The sequence below is a fragment of the Acinonyx jubatus genome, chromosome B2 (genome assembly GCF_027475565.1).
Source record: "Acinonyx jubatus isolate Ajub_Pintada_27869175 chromosome B2, VMU_Ajub_asm_v1.0, whole genome shotgun sequence".
Taxonomy (NCBI): Eukaryota; Metazoa; Chordata; class Mammalia; order Carnivora; family Felidae; genus Acinonyx; species Acinonyx jubatus.
In genome coordinates this window covers 70,605,039-70,631,164 of record NC_069385.1, presented here as the reverse complement: position 1 = coordinate 70,631,164, position 26,126 = coordinate 70,605,039, and the positions used below count along the sequence as shown (strand labels likewise).

The following is a 26,126-nucleotide window of genomic DNA, read 5'->3' as shown; positions in this document are numbered from 1 at the left end:
TAAAATCTTCTCTAAAATTACACTGTATCCACTGTATTCACCTATATGGACCCACCCTGTAAATCACAGCTTTCAAAAAAAAACATGCCAACACACAGATCTCACTTTTGCACTCTGAGATCTTTAAAGATGAAGACAGCTCTCTACATATTTAAAAAAGTATCTTTCCCAGAACAAATACTGACTGAAATCTCCAAATGGGCTTCAAAGTCATGATATAAACCACATTAATGGATAGACATAACTAACTTCCACTAAGAGTTTTGTGAACAAGAACAAATACAAGGAGTTTCTGTGCCAAAAATGAAAATAGCTGAATGGAGGTCTTCAGATGCTGACTTCAGAGCTCAGGGATGTGAAGTGTGATAGTTTTTAGGTAACATGGACAAATTCAACTGGGAAAATGTGAAATCAATAAAATGCAAATGGACCAGAAAAACCCAGACTATATTATACCAGAATTTAAAGTATCATGTTTATAGAAGCACTCAAAAGCACAAATTCCACTGAATATTCCCAAACAGGTCAAGTTCTAAAAGCTGCTCTTAAATGGGACTGCAGTCAAGAATGCCACCCAGTAGGAAAATGGTCTCAAGCCTTAAGCTTTAAAACTAGGCATTTTTTCTTTTCTGGCTAAAGAATTTAATACTATCAGACATCTTCTAAAAACTGAGGTGGGTGGGTGGTCCACATGACAGCTCCTTCTCCTTAATATCTCCTCCATGGTAAGTAAGCAGCAGCTCAGCTGAAAAGAAATACCACAGTCTGCCCTCCAGCTTCAGATTCCAAAGGAATCTTGTGACCAGACACACTGGCCCACAGCCTTAAATTTTTTATTTTTGTGCATCACTTTTCTCTATCTCCAGTGCCTGTTGGTCACTAAGATCCAGCATTTATCACAGGTATCATGAGGGGCTCCATTCTTCTACTCATTCATTTATCTAATATACACATGTACCACTGACCGTTTTCTCAGCATTTTTTGTATGTCTCTTAAGACAACTTAAGAGACATGGGTGCCTGGGTGGCTCAGTCAGTTAAGGGTCCAACTTTGGCTCAGGTCAAGATCTCACGGTTCATAAGTTTGAGCCCCGAGTCAGGCTCTGTACTGACAGCTCTGAGCCTACTTCTAATTCTGTCTCCTTCTGTCTCTCTCTGCCCCTTCCTCACTCACTCTTGCTCACTGTTTCAAAAATAAACATTACCAAAAAAAAAAAAAGACAAGAGATAGTTTTTCTCTAGTAGCTGGCTTACAAAAGCCGGGGTTTGTAGCTTGTATACACAGGGGCTTCTATATGTGCTTTGTGATAAGTGACTTTTCTCATTCTTAAAAGAGACCATGAAGGATTTTTCTTCATTAGAGAATTTGTCTTTACTAGCAAAAAAGCATGACAACCCACTGAGATATGCCCTAGAAACAAGAAAAGTACAACTGCTCTTCCCATTGTGACCCTATACTTGAACAACAAACCTCTCACCTCATCCAACACAACCCAATGGCCTGCCTTCAGAGCCGCCAGCAAAGGGCCATCCCGCCAGGCAAACTCTCCTCCCTTGCCACCTTCAACAGGTAGATCTGCTCCAAACAGGTCTGTGATGTCCTTTAAGAGGGGGTAGAAAGGAGGAAAACATTACATTAAAAAATTTACTAGATCCCAAGACCTTAAGTCTAACCTGATAAATTCTTGAGCCTTATGCTACTTTTCCTTTTTATACCCACCACAACAGAACTAATCATCCTAGCACTCTGTACCAGGAGCCCAGACATGCCCTCAAAAACCTTTTTGTCACAATACTGCAAGTATCAATGGACTGGAGTTGGAGCTCTATATCAGCAGTTCTCAACTGTGGCTATACTTGGAAATTAATTAGTGAGCTTTAAAGACAAAAAACAAAACAAAGACCAATAACAACGTCCAGGGAGTCTCATTTGTCACCTCTTGTCGCATTATTTCCTAAGACTGTTTAAAGGCCATTTTATTTCTACTAATTTTTCCCTTTTAGAAATGACAAAAAACAAGGTTATAATATATACTGAATTGGGTAACTATCTCTCAAAAGACAACTAGAATAAAGCATCTAGAGGGGAACAAGATTACAGATATCAGCTATTAACGAACCTAAAAGCAGACTTAATTTGAAGGTCATGTTGGTGTGGTCTTTACCACCATGAAATATCTGAGGTACTGAAAATGTCCTATTTCTGAATAAGAAACTCTATAAACAGATACAAACATTACTCCCTACACTCATCCTCATCAGCTGTAGAATGACTAAGCTTACCGTCTGTTCTGACAAGTTGATTCGAACAAGGATGTTGCCTGAAGCCTTTGCTAATGCTGTCACCAAACTTGTCTTGCCCACACCAGGAGAGCCCTCCAGGAGAATGGGTTTATTCAATTTTGTAGCTCTTAAGAGCCTCTGGGCATTCATAGCAGTGGTGCCTGCACTGAGTGCATAGTCAGCAATATTATTCCTGTGAAGGACAGGTCCTTAAGTAGAGAAAAGAAAAGCCACATAGAAGATGAATATCAGCAAATCATATATACATGTCAAGCCAAGATTTTAAGAACCTACCAAGCAGACTTTCAGTCAGTGAAGTACCATCTGTGATGAAAATGCTCAACCCTATTTCAACACTTCACCACTTTTAGATTCATCAACTGCTTTAATGCAATAGCCAGCAGCACACGTTCTTCAACTATGCCTACTACTCAGATCTCTCCAGCTCTTACACCTATGCATATACTTAGGTCTATGCATACATACATAGGTCTTACTGCAAGCACACTTTTCCTTTCACAACCTACACCTGGAATTACTTCAAGTACTTGTACGATTTACCTTTATAAATTGGTATCTTCCTAAAAATCAAGTGTATGCTAGGTGTATTGGCCACATGGTTCCATATAGGCAATTTCATCCAATGTTTTTAGGTCACCAAGACAATTCAGGATGTATCTTTAACCCATAATGTAACTATAATGCAGGCTAATAACAGTTTTATAGGGCTTAACATCTGTACTACTATGTCTCCTGGAATAAACTTTTCATATACCAATTTGGAGGGCTAGGAAAACATCTATTACACCTCAGCTATGGAAGCAGAAGCAAGAACCACTTCAGTCCCATGCCACTAACATATAGCTCCTACATGAGAATTAAATACTATGACAATGACTTAGGGAACTTAAATCATTGATGCACCACCAGGGATGAAGAGTAGTACTGAAGAGGGAGAGAGAAAAGGGCTATACTCCATTCGGTCAGGTACCTGGGCTGATTTTGTTCACCAATGAACCCCCAGTAACTGCCACTCTATGCATTTCAGACACTCAACAATTATTAATGTAGGGAGGGAGGAAGGGACAAGAAACAGATGACCCTGCTAGACAAGCAACAATCTTATTCATTCATTCATCCATTCACTCCATCAACAGACATTTTCTGAATGCCTGGGATTGCTCATGTCAGGTGCCAGGGAGAGGAAGATGAGTGACCCAAGTCCTCAACAGTTCACAAAACTGTTTTTGTAAGCAGGGATGAGGGTCATCCTCATGATGATACACCCTGGGCTGAATTATCACTATAGGAAAGCTCTTGTTTTAAGCACCAAATAAAAAATAAATGCATTTTATAAGACATTTTATTCATAGATTAAAAACTATACTTTCCCCTATTTTTACGTGCCAGTTATGTATTTTTAATCATTCACGCAATTATGATTGGTTATGCCAAGTCAGATTCTAATTCAGATAACTAGTTTGAAAATAATCAGAAGTAGGATACACTAAAAGTCACAACAAAAGTGAAGTACCCATGATCTACAAGAAGAGAACCTTCATTTATTTAAAATCATTCTTACCCCTTGGTATAAAAAATGGATGAATTCCCCAAAGGTTATCTATTCCAGTAAATTCTTTGGCCTTGAGTCTGTCATAAATCTTCAATTCATTTTTCTGACACTCTGTAAGTCTCACTATTTTGGAAAGTTTCTTGATTAGGAATTTCAGACATTCTTTGCGAGCCAAGAGAGCTGTACCAAACCCTGAGGAAGTTACCCCTAAAATAGAGAGGATCAGACCATCAAACAACAGTTTACACCAAGCTTCCCAAATATGTACACATCAGGAGCTCTTGGGCAGTTTCCAGGGGAAATTAAACCTTAGCTGAAGCATACCCAAAATATGATTGCTAGTGTAAACAGTCCAAAGGCAAAAGGTCTGCCCCTCCCATCCCAATAATTTACAGATTAGCAGCAGCTTATTCAGTAAAGCACCATGTACTCCATGATAAGTCAGTCTGGAGGAAGGAGTAATTAATGTGGTACTAGTGATCATTTTGGTTTATATCTCTAATCTTCACTGTTGAAAAAACAGAACTTAGTGAAATTTAAGAAATTGTAGTACACTTAAAAAAAACTAAAGGATTCAGGCCCATTCAATATAAATGACTATTCATGTTAAGAATTACCCAGTCCTCAGTCCTTTAGGAGCAAGGACATTTCCAACAATCTTCTTTTTCTTCATAATCACTTATCACTTCACATTTACCAGTTACCCTGGACTATAATCAATGTGAAGCTTCAGCCTATCTTTTACATCAACCACCTCTCAAAAACAGTAAAAAGAAAAGAAAATCTATTCTGGGTCTTGGAAATGCTAGAGTTAAGTGATTTTACAAAGTATCTGGGTCAGAGGTCAGAGGTTTGGGCTTATTCCATTTCTTTCTCCCCACTACCCTAACCTCCTTGTCCCCACACCAGCTAACAGACAACATACCTGAACCTATTCCATCTATGTACACCAGGCATGCAGCATGGACAAAAGATGTCACAGTGGAGATGGTCTCTGGCCGTTTCAAAGCAGCTTCCTCCCCCATTGTGTTCATGAAGTTAACCCAGGACAGGATATCTCTGATACTGACCACACACCTTCGGCCAAATTCCTGGTGGGTCAGCCATTCAATGAAATCCAGCATCACCTCAGCTATGTCAGCCCCTAAGACACAAGGAAGTAAAAAGCAATTTGGAACTGGTTGTAATAAAACACTACAAAATAGGGGTTTGTAATGGAGGGCCCAGAAATGGCCTAAAAGAGGTCTGTGCTTCATGAGATTATATGCAAATTTTTGTGAATGTACATTACTGCTTTTTCTAAGGAGAGGGGGTCCATAGCTTTACTACATTCCCAAGGGGTTCATGAATAGCATACCATACCTACCAAAAAAGAAAATCACCTTGAGAATTACAGCCTAAGATGGAGCCCTGAAAACTACTCAAAGAAAGTATTCATTTGGTTCCTGTTCAGATACAATTTTTAAGTTAAGACACAATGATTTTAGAAAATACATAAATTTTATTGTATTTTAAACTGATCCACTGGAATGGGGATGACACATTTTCAGTGGCATTTAGTTCAGGCTTTTTCTTTTATTAAATTGATGCATCCCTCAGAATTCAGCAAATTAGAGGATTCATAAATTTTGTTCCATGATTTAAGTTAACGTATTCTAATTATCACAATTTCATATTGTAAAATATTTGGAAATAAAATGCTTCTTAAGTAATGTAGATTTAAAGCAAAGACAATTTGTGGTGTCCGGGTGGCTCAGTTGATTAAGTGTCCTCCTACTCTTCATTTTAGCTCATGATCTCACAATTTCCTGAGTTCAAGCCCCATGTCAGGCTCTGCGCTGGGCATGAAGCCTGCTTAAGATTCTCTCTCTCCCTCTCATGAGGGCTCTGTCCAAAAAAAAAAAAAAAAAAAAAGCAGAGCAAAGCCAAGCCAATTAAATTTAGTAAGGCACTTTATGGAACTTCTGAAGCCAATAGTAAACATTTATCTAATAAGTAGGAATACCAAAAATGTATTTTAAAAAAAGAAAATATGATGAGGAGGAATCATCACTGCTATAATATAAAGTAGACCATTCAGCAATAGGCTTCAAGGCTACACTGCGAATTACTTAGAAAAAAACTAACTACAGAAAAAAAACACAAATGTTTACAAGACGTAATTGACAATCTGATCCATTGTTAGAGGGGAATTAAACCATCACTATTGAACAGAATTTCATCAGCTAAGGTAGATGGGTTCATATAGGGATTTTTTATAACAAATATTAAAAGGTAACCAAATATAGAAACCCATGTGGAAAATATATAATAATAAATGCTAATGTGTAAAATGACTAGGTTGGCTCAGTTGAGCATGCAACTTTTGATCTCGCATGCTCGTGCGGGATCATGAGTTTGAGCCCCACATTGGGTATAGAGATTACTTTAAAAAATAAAATAAAAATAAAATGATTGGCATTTTAAAAAAATGTATCATAGAAAATGCTCATCACTAATAAAGAAAATGAAATTTTAGCTTATTCATTAAAGTAACAAGGATAAAACAATGGATTTCATTATATTTAGAAAAAAAAAGAAAACTCCATGTTAAACTATCCCAAGCATGCACATTTACTAAGCTGCTGGTAGAATTATGAATGGGACCATCCTTCTGGAGAGCAACCTGGCCATAACCAATGAGAACTATGAATTTCCTTATTTCCACTTTTAGAAATACAACTCAAGGAAATAATTCTAAAAAATGTCATTTTAACGAAAACACAGTGTCTTTAGATGTACTGTCGTAAGAGTGTGAGACTAAGAAAAGCCCACATGCCCTTCAGAGGTCATTAAAAAAACAAAACAAAACATTGACTTAATGGAATCTTTTCTGCCTAATTCATACTGTGGATGTATAGATAAAATTACTACTATAACTTGTGAACAAAAGTCCTACAGAAAGTAAGTAGAACTCAGGGGTATTTATATTCTTATTTAGATAATGCAGTAAGTATATCTTGAGTATTCTCAGCAGGATCAGAATTCAATTCAGAATTCATAATTAGTTGAAATATTAGATCCATTAAATCTTATGTATCTTTATAAAGAAAACCTGGAGGGGCGCCTGGGTGGCTCAGTCGGTTGGGTGTCCGACTTCGGCTCAGGTCATGATCTCATGGTCTGAGAGTTCGAGCCCCGCATCGGGCTCTGTGCTGACAGCTCAGAGCCTGGAGCCCGTTTCAGATTCTGTGTCTCCCTCTCTCTCTACCCCTCCCCTGTTCATGCTCTGTCTCTGTCTCAAAAATAAATAAACATTAAAAAAAAAAAAAAGAAAAAGAAAACCTGGAAATAAAATCTTTACTTAGTTTCCCATTTTATAAATTTTTTTAACATTATTTTTGAGAGACAAGACAGAGCATGAGCAAGTGAGGAACAGAGAGACAGGGAGACAGAGAATCTGAAACAGGCTCCAGGCTCTGAGCTGTCATCACAGAGCTCAACGCAGGGCTCAAACCCACAAACCATGAGATCATGACCTGAGCCGAAGGTGAATGCTTAACAGACTGAGCCACCCAGGCATCCCTCTAGTTTCCCATTTTATCCTGCACAGTTTTTTGCCCTTTTTTAAAAAGTTTATTTATTTTTGAGAGAGAGAATGAGAGAGCGCATGGAGAAGGGAAGGGGCAGAGAAAAAGGGAGAAAGAATCCCAAGTAGGCTCTGTACTGTCAGCATGGAGCCTGATGCAGGGCTCGACCTCACAAACAGTGAGATCATGACCTAAGCCAAAATCAAGAGTTGGATGCTTAATCACTGAGTCACCCAGGTGCCCCTATACTGCAGTTTGTTAAATCCTTTTTTTTTTTTTAACGTTTATTTATTTTTGAGACAGAGAGAGACAGAGCATGAACAGGGGAGGGGCAGAGAGAGAGGGAGACACAGAATCGGAAACAGGCTCCATGCTCTGAGCTGTTAGCACAGAGCCTGACGCAGGGCTCGAACTCACAGACCGTGAGATCATGACCTGAGCTGAAGTCGGACGCTTAACTGACTGAGCCACCCAGGCGCCCCTGTTAAATCCTTTTTTAAAAGTTTACTTATTTTGAGAGAGAGAGAGAGAGAGAGAAGGAGCAGGAGAGGGGCAGAAAGAGACAGAGAGAGAATCCAAAGCAGGCTCCACACTATCAGCACAGAGCCCAACTTGGGGCTGGAACTCACAAACCGTGAAATCATGACCTGAATTGAAACCAAGAATTAGACACCTAACTGACTGAGCCATCCAGGTGCCCCTGCATAGTTTTTAAGAATGTTTTTACACTGTGCCAACCTGATTCATTTCCAGATGATAAAAATCAAGCCACTTCTCCCTTACTCTCCCTTGCTCTCTCAAGAACCCTAATGCTTCCCCAAAAAAGTTGCTGCCATGTAGCCTACAGAGCTTAGAGCAAACAAGCGCCTTAAGATCAAGCAGCAAGGTTCAGAGTTAAGTCCTAGAGACCCCAGTACCAAACGGCGTGTGGAGAAACTGTTCGCTCAGTTAAGCATGAAGCCCACTAGTGATGGAGCAAACATGGCAGTGTAATGGCAGTTGCATTCTCTGCCATTCTTATCATAATCAAAATAACTCATAAAAGTAAGCAGCCCATAGAGGATAAAGAGGTTACATTCTAGAGGGATCCAGCCCCAACACAGAGCCAAAAGATAAACCATGCTTGTGTAGTAATTTGTTTTCTTCTTTAACAGAAATTCTCATAATAAATGCACCATTGCAAACAGCACACAACCAAGGTAAGTCAGGAGTTCTGAGTGTGGGCCTTGGACAAACGTTATTAGCATCAACTGAGAACTTATAGAAAGGCAAATTCTCATGTCCTACCCCAGACCAACTGAAACAGACACTCTAGGTGTGAGGCCCAGGAAGCTTTATTTCTACAAGCCCTCCAGGTGAGTCTGGAACTCAAAGAAGCAAATATCCTTTTACATTCTTTCAGAAAGAGATAAAAGGAAGAGAAGAAAAAGAAGAAAGAGAAGAGAATAGAAATGATGAGGTCCAAAAAACTATGTATTATGGCTTGAAATCAGATTGGATTCTTTTTTTTTTTTTTTTTTAATGTTTGTTTACTTCTTGAGAGAGAGAGACAGAATGTGAGCGGGGGAGGGGCAGAGAGAGCAGGAGACACAGAATCCAAAGCAGGCTCCAGGCTCCAAGCTGTCAGCACAGAGCCCGATACGGGGCTTGAACTCACGACCAACTGAGCCACCCAGGCGCCCCAGAACTGGATTCTAAATTTAGCCATTCAATACACAAACACACATCTCATGATAAATGTTAAGTGGACATATTATAATCGTTTCACAATAGGTACAAATATCAAATCATGTGGTGTACCTAAAACTGATATGATGTTACATGTTGATTATACCTCAATAAAAAAACATGCATGTAGGGGCACCTGGGTGGCTCCATCAGTTAAGCACCCTACTCTTGATTTCAGCTCAGGTAATGATTTCATGGTTCATGACTTTGAGCCCTGGGTCAGGCTCTATGATGACACTGAGGAGCCTGCTTGGAATTCTCTCTGTCCCTCCCACAGTACACGCACCCCCTCTCCCTCCCTCTCTCTCTCTCAAAACAAATAAATAAGCATTTTAAAAAAACATATGCATATATACATCGAAGCAATTTAGGCTAAAGAACTTCATAATAAACGTTTTGACCCTTACCAGATATCTTAAAAATTGCTAAATCTAGGTTTTAGGTATACAGAAGTTTTTTAATATTATTTTTTTATTTGCTTATGTTTGAAAATTTTTATAATGAAATTTTTAAATAAAGTTAATAATAAATTAGTCGATGATAAAGAAATGCAGTTTAAAAGTATATAAGCATTTTTGGGGCACCTGGGTGGCTCAGTTGGTTAAGCATCTGACTCTTAATTTCAGTTCATGTCATGATCTCACAGTTCATGGGATCGAGCCCCACATCAGGCTCCTTGCTGACAGCACAGAGCCTGCTTAGGATTCTTTCTCTCCCTCTCTCTCTGCCCCTCTCCCACTTGTGCTCTCTCATTCAAAATAAATAAACATAAAAAATTTTTTTCATAAAAAAAAGTCTATAAACATTTTCTGAAGGTGGTAATGACTAAAATTTAAACCAAATCTTCCTCATCTCTGAAGAACAAATATACTTTAAATAAAGAGAGCCAATAGGTAAAACAAAAAAGCTAGAATTTAAAAACCTTGGTAAAGGAGGCAATATGAAGAAGGGACACTTAAGTGGAAGATAACAAATATCTTGTTTTTTTTAATTTTTTTTTAACGTTTATTTATTATTGAGAGACAGAGAGACACAGAGTGTGAGAAGGGGAGGGGCAGAGAGAGAGGGAGACACAGAAGCCGAAGCAGGCTCCAGGCTCTGATCTGTCAGCACACAGCTCAACACGGGGCTCGAACTCACAAACTGCAAGATCATGACCCAAGCCGAAGTTGCTCGCCCAACCAACTGAGCCCATCCAGGCGCCCCCAAATAGCCTATTTTCTTACATCTATTTGTTCCCATTTCTCTATCTCCTCTTCTCCTTTTAACATGCCAACATATATACACTGCTAATGTCCTATACAACACCTCTCATTCCCAACATACAATCCCCTCCACCTCATAACCACCATTACAACCTGTACCAACTGAAAAAACTCACCTTTATGATCTACTTTGCCCAGAGACAATCCTGGACGAAGGTTATGGCTGATAATCTGAATTAAATCTTCACGACCTGTGCTTTGTGGGCACCATATTTCTGTAAACCTGTTTCTTAAGGCAGGAGACAACTACAAGAAACAAAAATTTCAATATGAATGGATACTTATGAGGAAAGTTAGAGAACAAATCCTTTGAAGAAATGTTAGCTGTGAGTCTAACAAATACCAAATGCTCCTCTTATTATCTCTACTAGTAGGTACAATTTATTAAAGGTCTACTTTGACCTGGCTCCTTCCATATGTCATCTCATTAATCTCCACCACACCCCCCAACACCATATTCCCATCACTTTCTTTATAGACATACAGAACTTCAAGGTTTTATAGAGTAAATGGTGTAAGTTGAATTCTAGCCCCAGTGGGTGATTCCCAAACCTGAATACTTTCCCCTAAGCAAAGGCCATTCCTTTACCTTCAGTTACAAAACCAATGTTTTAGAGAAAATAAATGCTATTGTGCGATAAGGGGAGAGCTGTCTGAAGTCAGAGAAAACATCTTCTAAGTGGCTCAAAGAGGAACAGCCAAATTAGTAAGGAGGTACATATTTTACCTCTTGCATAACAAAGAATTGTTAGTTCTTCCAGTCTTCCAGTCTTATGGATTCCTCTTACCCTTCCCCTATTAATAAGCATTTACAATGCCACATATGCACATAACTATTAGTTTATCATTGCTTGCCTATAACTTGATAAGCTCCATCCATCTATCTGGCCTACTGCAACAGGACCAGGAGCAATGCCTATACCCAGGAGCAGCTCAACCAAGACCCAGTGAATGTGTGAGTGTTCCCTGTTGCCATCCTAGACAAGCAGTGCTTCTGGTCTTCAGCATTCTACCTCACTCTGCTTGCTAGGTGTGCCAAAACAATAAAGAGCTTTCCCTTAGGTAAAAGTTGGCAATGTTTTTCTAAGAAAAACTTAAACTATCTTAACCTAAGCTAACACACACAATGTCAAAATCAGATCTTTCTACGGGATTTCCATTTGCCAAGGAACCATTTTGTTTTGTTTTTTTTAATGTTTATTTAAGTTTGAGAAAGAGACAGAGTGCAATTGGCAGGGGGAGGGAGACAGAATCCAAAGCAGGTTCCAGGCTCTGAGCTGTCAGCACAGAGCCCAACAAAGAGCTCGAACTCACGAACTGTGAGATCATGACCTGAGCCAAAGACAGACGCTTAGCCGACTGAGCCACCCAGCCAACCCAGGAACCAGTTTTCACATTATGTTTGAAGCTGTGATATACTTTATTACGTCTCTTAAGAACATTTCAAGAGGCACAGCAATAATCTTTCTTGTTACACTACAGAGGAAAATCAAGCCCAAAACATCATGTTCACATTTCAGGGGTATCCACCAAATTACCAAGATTTTTAATTACTTTCATTCACAATCAACCTCCGTTCTCATCATCCCTGACCTATCACCACATTACCATTTTCCTAACTCTAACAGACCAGGATCGACACAGAGGAAGACTTCTCTACTGAGAGGCTTCATGAACCTGAAAGCTATGGTGTTCAGGGTATTGGATCCTGGCTGAATCCTAACACTACCCCCCATGAACAGAAGGAACTGCTTTCCACCCTTTCCTTTACCAATAGTCTAAGCATAACCCACAAATCCTTAGAGAGAACAGATAGGCTCCACTTGCAAAACCAGAAGAGGTTCCTGGCTGCAACATTTTTGTCACTCTAAAATCACTCAAAGCCACACTCCTGTTTAAGAAAGGAGATTCCAGAAGCAGAGTTTAAGATTAAATTAAAAAGATTAAATTTCAGTTTCGGAGCAGTGGGCGGCTCAGTCAGTTGAGCGTCTGACTCTAGATATCAGCTAAGTCGGGATCTCACTGTCATGAGATTAAGCCCCGTGTTGGGCTCTGTGTTGAGTGGAGCCTTCTTGGGATTCTCTCTCTCTGCCTCTCTCCTGCTGGTACCCTCTCTTGTGCATGTGTGAGCTCTCTCTCTCAAAATAAACTTTAAAAAAATAGATTAAATTTCAGTTTCATCTTTTCTCATCCATGAAAGTAGGAAAATAACTTTCAGTCAAAGTTCTTGTGAGAATTTGTTATGGTAACATATGTAAAGAGTTGAGTTGGGCAAAGCGACTGACACAATGAAATTTCAGACACATACACACCATGAGATGTAAAAATAAGGAAATGTTTTTGTCAGACTTCATTTTTGTAATAATTCTAAACTATCTTTCTAGGCTTTAAATTATTACCCAATATAAAATTCCAAATGCATTTTTACATGTTATATTTACAGCTACCAGTGAACTGAGGTCAAAAACTGGAAAAAAATTATGCTTTAGGAACACAATTTTACCTCTTTTTTTCCAAAGTCACCCCCAGGGTTCATGGTTGCTAAGATACGGAATTTCTTCCCAGCAGTCAACAGCTCTACCTCATTATCCTTGTCTTCTACACTGCCTTTTTCAGCTAATACCAAGGACTTTTCCATTTCAAGGACACTAAAAGAAAAATCGGAGAATTAAGATTAGAAAAGGCTCATGTACTCTTCTATTTTGTGGTCTTCAACATTCTTTTAAAAAGGAAAAAAGTTATCTCTTCTGCTGAGCTTTCACTTTAATAATTTCCTACCATAAATTTTTACATGACTCATTATCCCAATTCCTGTGTAATGGAACAATACTTCTGATCGAAAGAAAAAAAATTCCTTTTATCCATTTGTTTTAAAAATGCACAAAAATGCATTAAAAAAAACTCCATGCAAATATTCATGGTGGCATTATTCATAAAAGTAGAAACAACACAAATACCATCAAGTGCTGAGTAGATAAAAATATGGTATAACTATACACTGTAATACTCTTAGGAATAAAAAGGAACAAACTACTAACATAGGTTACAACATGGATGAACCTCAAAACGATGCAAAGTGAGAGAAGAATCAATTTATATGAATGTGCTGAAAAGACAAATCTTTTCTCTTTTTTGCAGAAAGTAAATTTTGCAGAAAGTTGCCTGGAGCAGGAGATGGCATCAGAAGTATACTGTAAAGGGGCCAAATAGATGCATCCTTCTGTGATGGTAGAAATATAAAACTGGGTTGTGGGGTCTCAAAACTCAGTAAATTTACTAACCTACTGAATTATACATTTAACATGGATACATTTTATGGTGTGCAAATTAAACTTCAAAAAAGAAAAATAGATATACATCAAAATTCACACTGGTCTGAGATTTTGAGGCCTTGCAGCCATAACATTTAGAATTCTGATTCTAGTTCTTTCAAAGAATTTAGATAATGGTCACATAAAATTTGCCTTAAAAAAGTTGTAGGGGCACCTGGGTGGCTCAGTCGGTCAAGCATCTGACTTCAGCTCAGGTCATGATCTCATGGTTCATGAGCTCCAGCCCCATGTTGGGCTCTGTGCTGACAGCTCGGAACCTGGAGCCCACTTCAGATTCTGTGTCTCCCTCTCTCTCTCTGCCCCTCCCCTGCTCGTACTCTGTCTGTCTCTCTGAAAAATAAACACCAAAAAAAAAAAAAAAAAATTAAAAAAAAAAAGTTGTAGCTTGGGCTCATTTGTTTTAGCCCCAACACACCACAGTGCCATCTTTCTGATTACTGACAGCAAAACAGAAAAACTAGGCCCCTTAAAGGACCCTGAGTGGTAAAGTCAAAACAAAACACAAAAACGGTAACTCATTATTATTTTCAAATATTTACTATGCACCTATGGAGAATATTACTGTGCACAAGAATTAATATCTATAAAAACCAGACCAGTAAAACAGTAAGGAGGTACCTCAAAAACTTAAAAATAGAAGTACCATATGATCTAGTAATTCCACTACTGGATATTTACCCAAAGAAAATGAAAACACTAATTCAAAAAGATATATGCACCTCTATATTTACTTTAGCATCATTTACAACAGCCAAATTGACAAGCAGTCCAAATGTCCACCGATACATGAATGATTAGAGAAAACATGGTATATATACATATACAATGGAATATTATTCAGCCATAAAAAGGAATGTAATCCTGCCATTTGCAACAATATGGATAGAACCAGAGGGTACAATGCTAAATTAAGTAAGTCAAAGAAGGACAAATATAATGATTTCACTCCTAAGTAGAATTTAAGAAAAGAAACAAAGAAAAAAAGAGACAAACCAAGAAACATACTCTTAACTATAGAGAAAAAAACTGATGGTTACCAGAGGAGAGGTAGTTGGGGGGATGGGTGAAATAGTTGAAGGAGATTAAGAGTATACATATCATGATGAGCACTGTGTAACATATAGATTACTGAATCACTACATTATACACCTACCTGAAACTAATATAACACTGTGTTAACTAGATGGGAATTTTTTAATTTTTAAATTAGTTAAAAAAAATAAATAAATAACCAGACCATCACAAACATCAAACACAGGGTAAATCTCTTACACATATACCTATTGAGTCTTTCCAGAACAGAATCGTCAGCCAGTGAGATTTCATCCAAGAGAAAAAAGCCATCCTCCTTCATGGCCAGAACTAGAGGACCATCATGCCACTCAAAAAGTCTTGATGTATCAATTTCTTCCTACAATTTGGAAAAGAGGGGTGTGAAATTAAAGAGCAGATGGCTCCACAAGATTCTGCAGAAATTAAGGGTCTAAACATAAGGAAGAAAGCCTGTACAACAGGATGCTCATGAAGGCCTCTTGTAGACAAGTGAAAATCTAAAGATACATATCAAACCTCAAATCAAAAATCTCACCATAAACAAATTCCACAGCTGATTCATGCACAGAACCAACTGCAGTTCTTCAAATGAATAAACACATCATTTATTACTGGACAAACCTTGTCCTTTGGCTTCTGTCTCACTGGTCGCAGCCCTCCCAGGAAATCCGATGTCTCCATGTGTAAGTGGCAGTTAACAGAGTATAGTTTCTGATTTGCCAAGCCTGCAAACATCTGACAGACAGTAGTTTTCCCACACCTGTTAAGAAATACACACCAGATTAGTAAGGACCATAAATTCCAAACACACACCCACAAACACCCCAGTGAGCAAAAGAGGGGAGCCCTGGTGAAGGCCTCACTAGAGCAGACACTGCAGGCCAACCCAGGACCTCTGCACCCTGGGCTAGGGGTACCCTTCCCCCAAACACCCGCACCCTACAACGTTCCTTATCTAGAAAAGCAAATACTGCATGAATTTTATTCTTTCCTACTTCTAATAACAACAACCAATGGATGGGAGAGAAATCCAATCCTTACAGACTTTCAAGTCATAGTATCTCATCTGCTGTTCTGTATATGTCTATAGAATGAATGTCACGATTCAGAAGAATTACAAAGAAAAAAAACTGCTCTAATGATAATAATGCAAGAAACCTTTTTTCCATCACAGAAGTCTGAAGGAAAAGTAAACAATAGACCTCTTACGTGCCCTTTAAAAAAAAAAAGGAAGGGAGAAAAGGAAAAGAAAAAACAAAGATTGTATTCCTGATAACCCTTCAGAGATAACTCAAGTACTCCCATGGCACTGAACTGATCCATCATAATGAGTTCCAGTCACAGAAGCAGAGGAACTTACCCAGTGTCCCCAACCAGTAGCACTGGTTCACCAAATTCCAGCGCCCTTCCTACCAGCATCGCCAGTCTCCGCATGCCCTCAGTCCACACAATGTGGCTGAACTCAGATTCCAACATGGATACCCGAGTGGACAATTTACCTATAAAAGGCAGAATAAATATTTAGCTTCTAGTAAGAGTACAACTCAATTCATTTTCTCTAGATATTTTGACCTACTCACTAAGTAATTTTAAGACATTTTCTTTGGAGAAAAGGGATTGAGAACACAATTTTTTCTTGAAATGTTTTTCAATAACTTCTTGAATCACATCAATTTCCTGCTGCTTCCTGACTCGGCCTGCGAGAAGCATAAAACCTAAAAAAAAGAAAGAAACAAAGAAAGAAGTCATCAAGTGTCAAGTTATAATACCAAGGGATGTTCAGAATACAGAACAGGAACTCTTATAAGCTTGCAGGTGGAGAGGGTATCTAAAGAACTATTCTGGACAATTGGGAAAACCTACTGCAAATAACCAAATTTGGATGCTTTGTGTCCCAGCAACAGGACTTCCAGATAGACCCAAACACAAATAAACATGTGTGCACCAAAAGATATATAGAGGAAAGTTCAGGGCAGTTTAATTCATAACAGCTAAAAAGGGGAAATAACCCAAACGTCCATCAACAAGAGAATGAATAAATATATTACGGTATCCCTGTACAACGGGTTACAATAATAAGAAAAAAAAATGAAGTCCTGATACACAGAGCAGCGTGACTGAACCTCACATTAGACTGAGTGAAAAGCCAAGCCTAAGGAGTACATACTGCATGACACGAGTTGAAGCTCAAGCACAGGCAAAATCAAAGCAGTGGTGATAGATGTCAAAGCAGTGGTTACCTCCAAGGGAGGTTAAGACTGGCAAGAGCCATGAAGGAATCTTTTGAGGCACTGAAAAATATTCTAAACCTTGGTCTAGATGATGATTCACGTGGACACATACATATGTAAAAAAAATAGATCTTCCTTGTACATGAAAAAATAGAGCACTGCATTCATTTTACTGTACGCTATACCTTGACTAAAAAGTTTTCCTTTTAAAGTTTTCTAAGAAATGTGTTCCTCCATCTATCTACTCTTTACCAGTAAAGAAAAAAAAAAAACTCTCAAGGGTTAGTTGTACTCTCCTTATTAAGGATTCTATTAATGACTCATTAGTACCTTTCAAATCAGAAGATTCTGAAATGCTTTCTTTCCTAGGATATAGAGAAACTATATATAAATTCTTCCCATGGATTAAACCAAAATGACCAATCAGGAGTCTCATGACGTAACTGCTTCCTCTCAAAACTCTAATATTACCTGACCAAACCTGTCAGCTTTCTGTATAAGACACAAGCACCACTATCCATGGTTACCGAGTTGTAGATAAATGGTCAACAGAGACACCACCAGCCATTTGCCTAAAGTCTTATGGGCACTGTGCCCCTATCTGACTCCTACATGGAGGCACCTAAACCAAAGAGAAAACTGTAAAAATCCAAACATATTAACACAGATGCCTACAGAAAAGAACCATTTTCAAAAGCACTTTGCACTTGAGGGAGAAAGACTAAATCTGGAATACCTAGTAAAATATGTATATAGATCACAATTTGGGAAAAACTTATTTTAATAAGAAAGTTAAATATCTAACATAACTAAATGGTTTGAGAACATCCGATTGAAAACATACCATCATTGGCTAAATGCTGTAGCCAGTCATACTCTTTCTCAGTCTGTTCAGCCAATCTGTATCTTTCAGCCCATCGAAACAGATCACGAAGGGTGATGAAGCCCTGTTTTCCAGCAAACACTGAAGAACTTCTGCGATAGGACTATTACAATATCAAAACAAATGAAAAAGGGTGATGGCAAGCACACTGTACAACCTATATAAAATTTTTAGCAAACATAAGCTCCCATGAAAATGGTTCATCCCAGGGCGGCTGGGTGGCTCAGTTGGTTAAGCATCCAACTTCGGCTCAGGTCATGATCTCATGTCTTGTGGGTTCGAGCCCCACATCGGGCTCTGTGCTGACAGCTCAGAGCCTGGAGCCTGCTTCAGATTCTGTGTCTCCCTCTCTCTCTGCCCTTCCCCTGCTCATACTGTGTCTCTCTCTCAAAAACAAACATTAAAAAAAATTTTTTTTTAAGTAAATGGAAAGTAATCCTTTGAAGATAAATATTCAAACTCATACATAAGAATATTAACAATGGAATTTCAAATCACAACACCAAAAAAAAAAAAAAAAAAAAAAAGGAATTCCATCTCCTATATCATACAGAAAAAGTTATGAATACAAATGGTGGCAAACATTATTCCCATAATTTGGGAACATAGAGGAGTATAACTGCTAATTATTATTAGCTTTCTAGAAGGTAAATGTGTATTAATTCTGATAACACTTCTAACACCTTAAAATGGGATACAAAAAACAAAAAAGTGTAGCTTTGCATAGTTGACAAGGCCGAGACATGAAAAAGGTATGTTTAGTTATGTCCATTCAAGGACTAGCTCCATTTAAAAAACAAAAACTGTAGTTTGTCAATGCCAAATCCCAACCTAAACAAAATGTTCCAACATTATCAACAAGTAGGGAACTGTTATCACATACAATTATGAGAAAATTTTTAACACGATAAATTATTCATTTATAAAACCAAAAAGTGGATATTAACGGAACACATTTTAAAGATACTATCTGTACTGTGAGAAAAAAAAAAAATTAACAGACGGGAGAAGGCTATCAAATTTTAAATTTTGATCATCAAATATAATCAATACATTCCATTTGAAACTAAGTGATAGGTGAAATACCTGAAGGTCCAGCATGACTTTAACCAACTTGCTACAATAGGAGGGTGGCAAACTGCAGCGCTTATGCAAGATTGTCTCCAGCTCAGAACTAGGCAGTTCATCAAAATGCAGCTCCACAAACCGATTCCTGAAGGCTCTAGAAAGCACCTAGGAAACACATCAGAAAAAAAGTTTCCAAAACAGAGGCTCTGCTATTCACCAGAAAAAGAAAAACCCTTCAAAAGAAGCAAAAAAAAAAAAAATTTCAGTCTTATCAAGGAAGATTTACTACTCAATGGGGTAACAAATGGAGTAAGGGGCAAATGCTACATACCTTTCTGCCTCCATAAAGTCCTGGGGGATTTTGGGTAGCAAAAAGCATGAACCGAGGGTGAGCTTTAACAACTTCTTGTGTTTCTGTGATGAGCAATTCACGATTATCATCCAGTAATCTGTTCAGTGCCTCTAACACATCGGTAGGGGCCAAATTTAATTCATCTAAGATAATCCAATAGCCCTTTCTCATAGCATCAATAAGAATACCTTAAAAAACAAACACTGAGAATTAGTACATAAGTTAGTCCAAGGTTTTAAAAAAAATGTAATATACAAATCAACCAATACTAGAACATTAAATTTCAAAACAAATTACTCCCTACAGTTAGTCACGCCTCAAGATAACTTGTGACACTGAGTTATCAAGGAAGCACAATTTTTAATCAAAGTAATCCTTTTTATTTCACACAGAAGGGGAGCTAAGGCTGACAAATATCACATTTTCAACTTATTCCACCCCCACCCCCGCAGTCCAATTTCATTTAAATGACCACATTCCCCTATCTATTCTCAGCTTCCCCTCTGTTCAACATTTACCCCGTTCTGAGTCTCTAGAAAATGAAGTAGCAGTTCAACTGCACTCTACAAAACTTGGCAGTAGTCCTGTGTACAACTGATGAGATCAGTGGGGCTCAAAGGACGCTGGACCCCTCACCATCATTCTTTAACCAGGGAAATCAGAGAAAAAGAAAAACCAGCTGTTATGGCAAAGGTCATGTACCTCAATTGGAAAGGATAAAGATCACCTGGGGAAATGGGTTTCAAAGAATGAATGTCCACACACATGGAATGAAATAATAATCCTACCTTCTTTAAACACAAGCTTCCCTGAAGAGTCAGATGTGTAACAACCAATATACTCCTGAATATCTGTGTGTTCATGATTGTTAATACGCACACAATGGTTACCAGTAGCTGCTGCCAGCCACCGGATCAGGCTTGTTTTACCAACTGATGTCTCTCCCTGAATCAACACTGGATAGGTTCTTCAAAACATGAAACAATAAACCAATTTAAGAAAAAAAAGAAAGAAACCAGAATTAATTCAAGTAGTTTTAAAAAAGTATACAGAATTTATCAGCATAAAAGAATATGTTTATATACCTATGCATCACTAATGAAATGTTTCTTAAGTTCTGAGAAATTTCTATATAAAAATGGTTCCTTAAAAAATACAGAGGAAAACAATCTCAACCTTTCTTGCAGTACTTATGAGAAACAGTAAATGGGACTAGCTGTTACTCACTTAAATAATGGGAGACAAGTATTCATCAGCCCAATACTGGAAAGCAACTTTAAAGATGGCCAAAATAATTGGTGGGTGTTGCTCCCACCAAAGGTATAACTAGAACAATGCTTTGTGCCAGGAGAAAAGCGACACATAGCCAGCGAACAACAAATACAGCACTTGGAAAATTATGGAAGTAAGAATAGAATGTCATTAATGCCCATTCTGGTAAAGCTTCAGAGCAGCAAGAGAAAAGGTCCACATACCCTGCAGAAACCACTCGGACTATGTCTCTCAGGTTTAGCTTAACAGAAGACGTAAGAATGTAGGTCTCATCTATTGTAGGTTCCCTGTCTCCCACCGAAATCCAGTATCCTTCGACTTGGATAAGACGACCTCCTTTTGGTTCTGGAATAGGCTGAAAGACACAAGTTAGAGAAATAACCCCATAGTCCAATGACAACTATGGCTTTCTTTCAGAAAGGAGTGTAAGGTTAGGAAAAGAAATTATCACCAAGAATGCTGCCCTGTTCTGAATGCTTTCAGCATTAAAGCCATAGGTGAAATGTGAAAATAAATTACTCTGAGGAATGAGATCAAAACAATAACAAGTGACACATACTCGTGTTAAAATCCAGGTGGGTGGTAGGTGTGTATGAGGAAGAAACTGAATCAAATAAATTCTCAAATAATTTATGATTCAGTTCTTTTCTTTCACCTATTAAAATTCCCTATTAATTTCACCTATTAAATTTCTGATGAAGTACTTTGATCAAAAACATGTACTTCATACAAACCATGTTCCTAAAAACAGGACCAACATTGAATTGAGGGAAATGGCCTTTGCATTATTACATCCTGGACTTCCTGGAAGACATTAAACAAACAAACAAACAAACAAATAATAAAAACCACCATCTGGAGAAATTAATCTATTCCGAATAATATTGTGGGGGCACCTGGGTGGCTCAATTAAGCATCCGACTTCAGCTCACATCATGATCTCACGGTCCGTGGGTTTGAGCCCCACATCTGGCTCTGTGCTGACAGCTCAGAGCCTGGAGCCTGCTTCGGATTCTGTGTCTCCCTCTCTCTCTGCCCCTCCCCTGCTCATGCTCTGTCTCTCTCTGTCTCAAAAAATAAACTAAAAACATTAAAAAAAAATTTAAAAAAAAATAATAATATTGTGGATGACAGCATAATCTTTTGAATATATGAAGTCGATTTCTACAAAACTCTCATTTTCAGAGATCAAAAATGGTGAGATCTATAACTACAAAGAAGTGCTCTCCTCAAACATTTAGTTCCCTAACTTGAAGCACCATTGCAGTTACTGCTTTTAAGGGCTCCTCTACTGAGCTCAGGAGCAGTGGGGAAAAAGAATATTTAAGCCTCCAATCACGTGTAACCATGAGGAACACACACACAAAAAAATGGTATTGAGATAATAATCAAAGCAAGCTTGAGTCTTTTTTCAATGTTTTCATGTTTTACCAAAAGTAAATATTCATGTGTTACGTGTATAATTTTTACAGTTTATTTATGTTGAGAGACAGAATGTATGTGCATGTGGGGCACCTGGCTGGCTCAGTTGGTTGGGCAGCCGACTTCGGCTCGGGTCGTGATCTCACGGTCTGTGCTGACAGCTCAGAGCCTGGAGCCTGTTTCAGATTCTGTGTCTCCCTCTCTCTGACCCTCCCCCGTTCATGCTCTGTCTCTCTCTGTCTCAAAAATAAATAAACGTTAAAAAAAAAAAATTAAAAAAAAAAAAAAAAAGAATGTATGTGCATGTGAATGGGGGAAGAGACAAAGAGAGAGAAAAGAAAACTTCCAAGCCCCAACATGGGGCTTGATCTCATGAACCAAACCATGAGATCATGACCTGAGCCGCAATCAAGAGTTGGACGCTTAACTAACTGAGCCATGGCAGGCGCCCCATTTGTATAATTTTTAAAAAAAAAAATTTTTTTTAACGTTTATTTATTTTTGAGACGGAGAGACAGAGCATGAACAGGGGAGGGGCAGAGAGAGAGGGAGACACAGAATCGGAAGCAGGCTCCAGGCTCTGAGCCATCAGCCCAGAGCCCGACGCGGGGCTCAAACTCACGGACCGCGAGATCGTGACCTGGCTGAAGTCGGACGCTTAACCGACTGCGCCACCCAGGTGCCCCAAGATGATCCTTTTAAAATCATTTATATCAGATATGTGTATTAGAATTTGACTCTAAGTGGAATAAGTCAGAAAGACAAATGCCATATGATTTCACTCATATATGAGTCTGAAGAAACAAACAAAAAACAACAAAAAGACAAACCAAAAAACAGACTCAACTATAGAGAACAAACTGATGATTACCAGAGGGGAGGCGGGAGTGTGGATGGGTAAAACAGATGAAGGGATTAAAAGAAAACTCACTGTGATGAACACCAAATAATGTATAGAATTTTTGAATCACTATATTGTACACCTGAAACTAATAGAACACTGTAGGTTAAATAGGAATTAAAATAAAAACAAGAAAGAATTTGCCTTGATAAATCTATACACGCAGTCAGAATGTGAATACATAAGAAAATAAAAACATACATAATTTAGGTGGAAATGACTATAAGGCTTAAATCTCTAAAGAGTAGGAGTAGGATTATTGGGAATTTGCACCATCTAAGACACCCTCTAATATTTAAATCTTTTGCAACAGATTACTTCTGCAAAAAAAAAAGCTGAAAAGTTGATAATTCAGCCATTCATTTACATTAAACAAGTCAAAAACATCAAAAAACATACCTGCTTCAGCAGACTTTTTACACTGCCAGAGATAAGGTGTTGACAAATGAGCTTCTGAACTACTGGATGTGATGCCCTATCAAGCTGTGTTAAGAAACCCAAACAAAAGCCCTAGGGAAAAAAAAGAATAAACAAATATGATTAAACTAATTACCCTTCTGTAGTAACAGGCCAACATATTTCGGGAACAAAATTCAACCTTCTTAGATGGTACTGGTTCCCAGAACTATTTTTTTTTTTTCCTTGAGGGAGGGAGGGAAGGAGGGGGAGAGAGGGAGAGAAGGGGAACGGAGAGAGGGAGAGAGTGGGGGGAAAGAGAAAGAGAAAGAGAGTGAGAGAGAGAGAGAATGAGAATGGAAGGGGCAGAGGAAAAGGGAGAGAGAATACTAAGCAGGCCTCACACCCAGTGCAGAGCCAAAATCAAGAGTTAAATGCTTAACTGACTGAGCCACTCAGGCATGCAATCCCCCCAGCCCCTCTGCTGAACAACTTTTATTTATTTTTTTAATGTTTATTTTTGACAGAGAGAGAGAGAGAGAGAGAGAGAGAGAGGGAGCGCGCGCACGCAAGCGAACACAAGCGGGGGAGGGGCAAAGAGGGAGGGAGACACAGAATCTGAAGCAGGCTCCGGGGTTCTGAGCTGTCAGCACAGAGCCCGACATAGCGCTCAAACTCACAGACCATGAGATCATGACCTGAGCTGAAGTCGGACACTCAACCGACTGAGCCACCCAGGCGCCCCATGCTGAACAACTTTTAAATGTGACAGGATGGTAGAAGAAGGTCAGGGCAGTGCTGGTATGAAATGTTCTGGGCTTATCTGACTAAATAGAAAACACAGGCAAACCCGGCAGACACATAATCACTCCCTCCCTTCTGACGGTGAGCCCATCTGCCAAGCTCCCATACAAAAAACACAGACTTTAGAAAGACCTCATAGAGTGAGCGCTGGATGTTGCTACACGGATTGGAGGCTGCAAATCGCAGGGCCCTGCAAAGAGTCCGAAGGCTGTAGTGAGGTCTATGGCCAGTTCCATCCACTAATTTTGTCCCAGAGTCTTTCCGTAGAGCTGTGTACAAGCTACAAAAAGGACAGAGTTCAGGTGACTTATTAATTGATTAGCATTCACTATTTTGCTGTTATTCCAATTTTTCTACATAAGGCCCAAAGCCATTTTCCCTGAATTAGATGGTTAAACTTGCATACAACTTGCTAGAGCATTCACCAAAACCTCTCACATTCTCTTTTAAATCTATTTTTCACACGCTCACAGACTCTTTCAAAAAAAGGATCTATCAATTTCCTTTAGGATGAAAAGAGGAGAGGTGAGAAACATTGGATTCTTAACAAAAAGAGACGGGAGAGGCCGTTACCAAGAATATATAGAGTCCAAACATAATGTTTCAGAGTTAGCTCTAATACAATGGGGAAATAAAGTTCCTATGTAAGCGATAATAGTGATGGATAAGCACAGAGAAAACTCATGGTGTTCTGAAAGGTCATAGATGTGGCCATAATCAATAATGACAATATTTAAAAAGCATGAATATAAGGTGACTGTTACTGTTATCATTGCCATAGGCTTTAGGGGTCCAGAAGATGACAAGATGGAAGAAGTTTCAGACTGAAACATGAAATGCAAGAAATTTAAAATTTCATGAAACTGATGATCAGCTACACAAGATCAAGAGTAACCAAATGTGTGTCACAGATGAAATCCAAGTGCTTGCCCAAATGGGATCTGGCTTGCCTCTTTGCAATTTAGCTATATATTCTTTTTTGTGCAGAAAGTGGCTACTTACTACTAGTACTATCAGCATTTTACAAGAGCCTCTGCTTTATCTAGCTTGTTTTATCTCCACTTTTGAATTTTAACCACACATATTTATACTTCTGTCCAAAGTCTTGGCTAACAAAAAGTGTTCCAATTTTAGAATGTGGTATTGGTAAACCATTTCAAAGCATTTTCATAAATGCCTCCTTAACTAACCTATTTAAAATAGGGCTCTAAGCCTGTATGTTGTAATCCCCATTTTGGGGTGTTATTTTTATTCACTTAACACAACCTAAAATTACAGTATGTATCTCCTTATTTATTGGTTACCTTCACCTCTTGAATTAAAAGGTCTATGAGGAGAACCAGGATTCTGTCTCTTATTTATAGCTGTATCTCTAGTACCTGGGCAACTCAGTAATTATTTGTATAAAAAATAAGGAACAAACCACAAAATGCAAAGTAAAACATTAATATGATCCTATTTCAAAACTTTACACAGGGGGCACCTGGGTAGCTCAGATGTTTGAGCATCCAAGTTGATTTCAGCTCGGGTCGTGACCCCAACATCGTGGGATCAAGTCCCTCATTGGGCTATGCACTGAGGATGGAGCCCGCTTAAGATTCTCTCTCCCTCTGCTCCCCTCCCCTACTCGCCCTCTCTCCCTCCCTCCCTATAAATTAAAAACAAAACAAAAACAACTTACATAGTGTGTATTTCTATCTAGACAACAGACAAAATTAACTAAGTGACATGCCCAGGACGAAAGAATTCGTTTCTGACACAGCCTGTATGAGAATCCAATTATCTGATATAAAAGATTATGCCCTATCCACAAGGCATAAAAAACAAAAACAGAAAAACAAAAAAGACTCAAGAAAGCACCAAGCCACATGGCCAGTCTGTATGTTTTTCAGTTAAGCCTCAATTAATTCTAAACCTGAATCCCTTATTTTACCAAGCTTTTCCCCCCTATATCCCACATAAGTCGTATGCAAACTGCAAAAATTAAGATTTCA

At 38.5% G+C, this 26,126-nt stretch overlaps 1 protein-coding gene and 1 long non-coding RNA gene across 3 annotated transcripts in view; one reads left to right on the top strand and one right to left on the bottom strand.

Annotated features, from left to right (window-relative positions):
- The window catches only part of MDN1 (midasin AAA ATPase 1), a 171,794-nt gene that overhangs the window by 86,701 nt on the left and 58,967 nt on the right, over positions 1-26,126 (bottom strand). The window contains exons 21-37 of the mRNA XM_027057252.2: positions 24,265-24,412; positions 23,332-23,442; positions 20,813-20,964; positions 20,126-20,304; positions 19,317-19,525; positions 19,004-19,150; positions 17,879-18,020; positions 16,384-16,518; positions 16,164-16,302; positions 15,425-15,563; positions 15,031-15,161; positions 12,922-13,066; positions 10,535-10,664; positions 4,782-5,000; positions 3,866-4,063; positions 2,284-2,492; positions 1,479-1,601 (exon numbers count right to left, since the gene is read on the bottom strand). Coding sequence (XP_026913053.2) covers positions 1,479-1,601; positions 2,284-2,492; positions 3,866-4,063; positions 4,782-5,000; positions 10,535-10,664; positions 12,922-13,066; positions 15,031-15,161; positions 15,425-15,563; positions 16,164-16,302; positions 16,384-16,518; positions 17,879-18,020; positions 19,004-19,150; positions 19,317-19,525; positions 20,126-20,304; positions 20,813-20,964; positions 23,332-23,442; positions 24,265-24,412 — 2,656 coding nt within the window. The remainder of the gene's footprint in view (positions 1-1,478; positions 1,602-2,283; positions 2,493-3,865; positions 4,064-4,781; positions 5,001-10,534; positions 10,665-12,921; positions 13,067-15,030; positions 15,162-15,424; positions 15,564-16,163; positions 16,303-16,383; positions 16,519-17,878; positions 18,021-19,003; positions 19,151-19,316; positions 19,526-20,125; positions 20,305-20,812; positions 20,965-23,331; positions 23,443-24,264; positions 24,413-26,126) is intronic.
- Positions 1,499-25,804, top strand: LOC113598768 (uncharacterized). Of its 2 annotated transcripts, none has more exons than XR_008298474.1 (3): positions 1,499-1,589; positions 13,557-13,646; positions 25,609-25,804. It is a non-coding gene; the product is annotated as an uncharacterized LOC113598768 (long non-coding RNA). The 2 variants fall into 2 exon arrangements; XR_003419483.2 differs by having other exon boundaries at positions 24,921-25,804.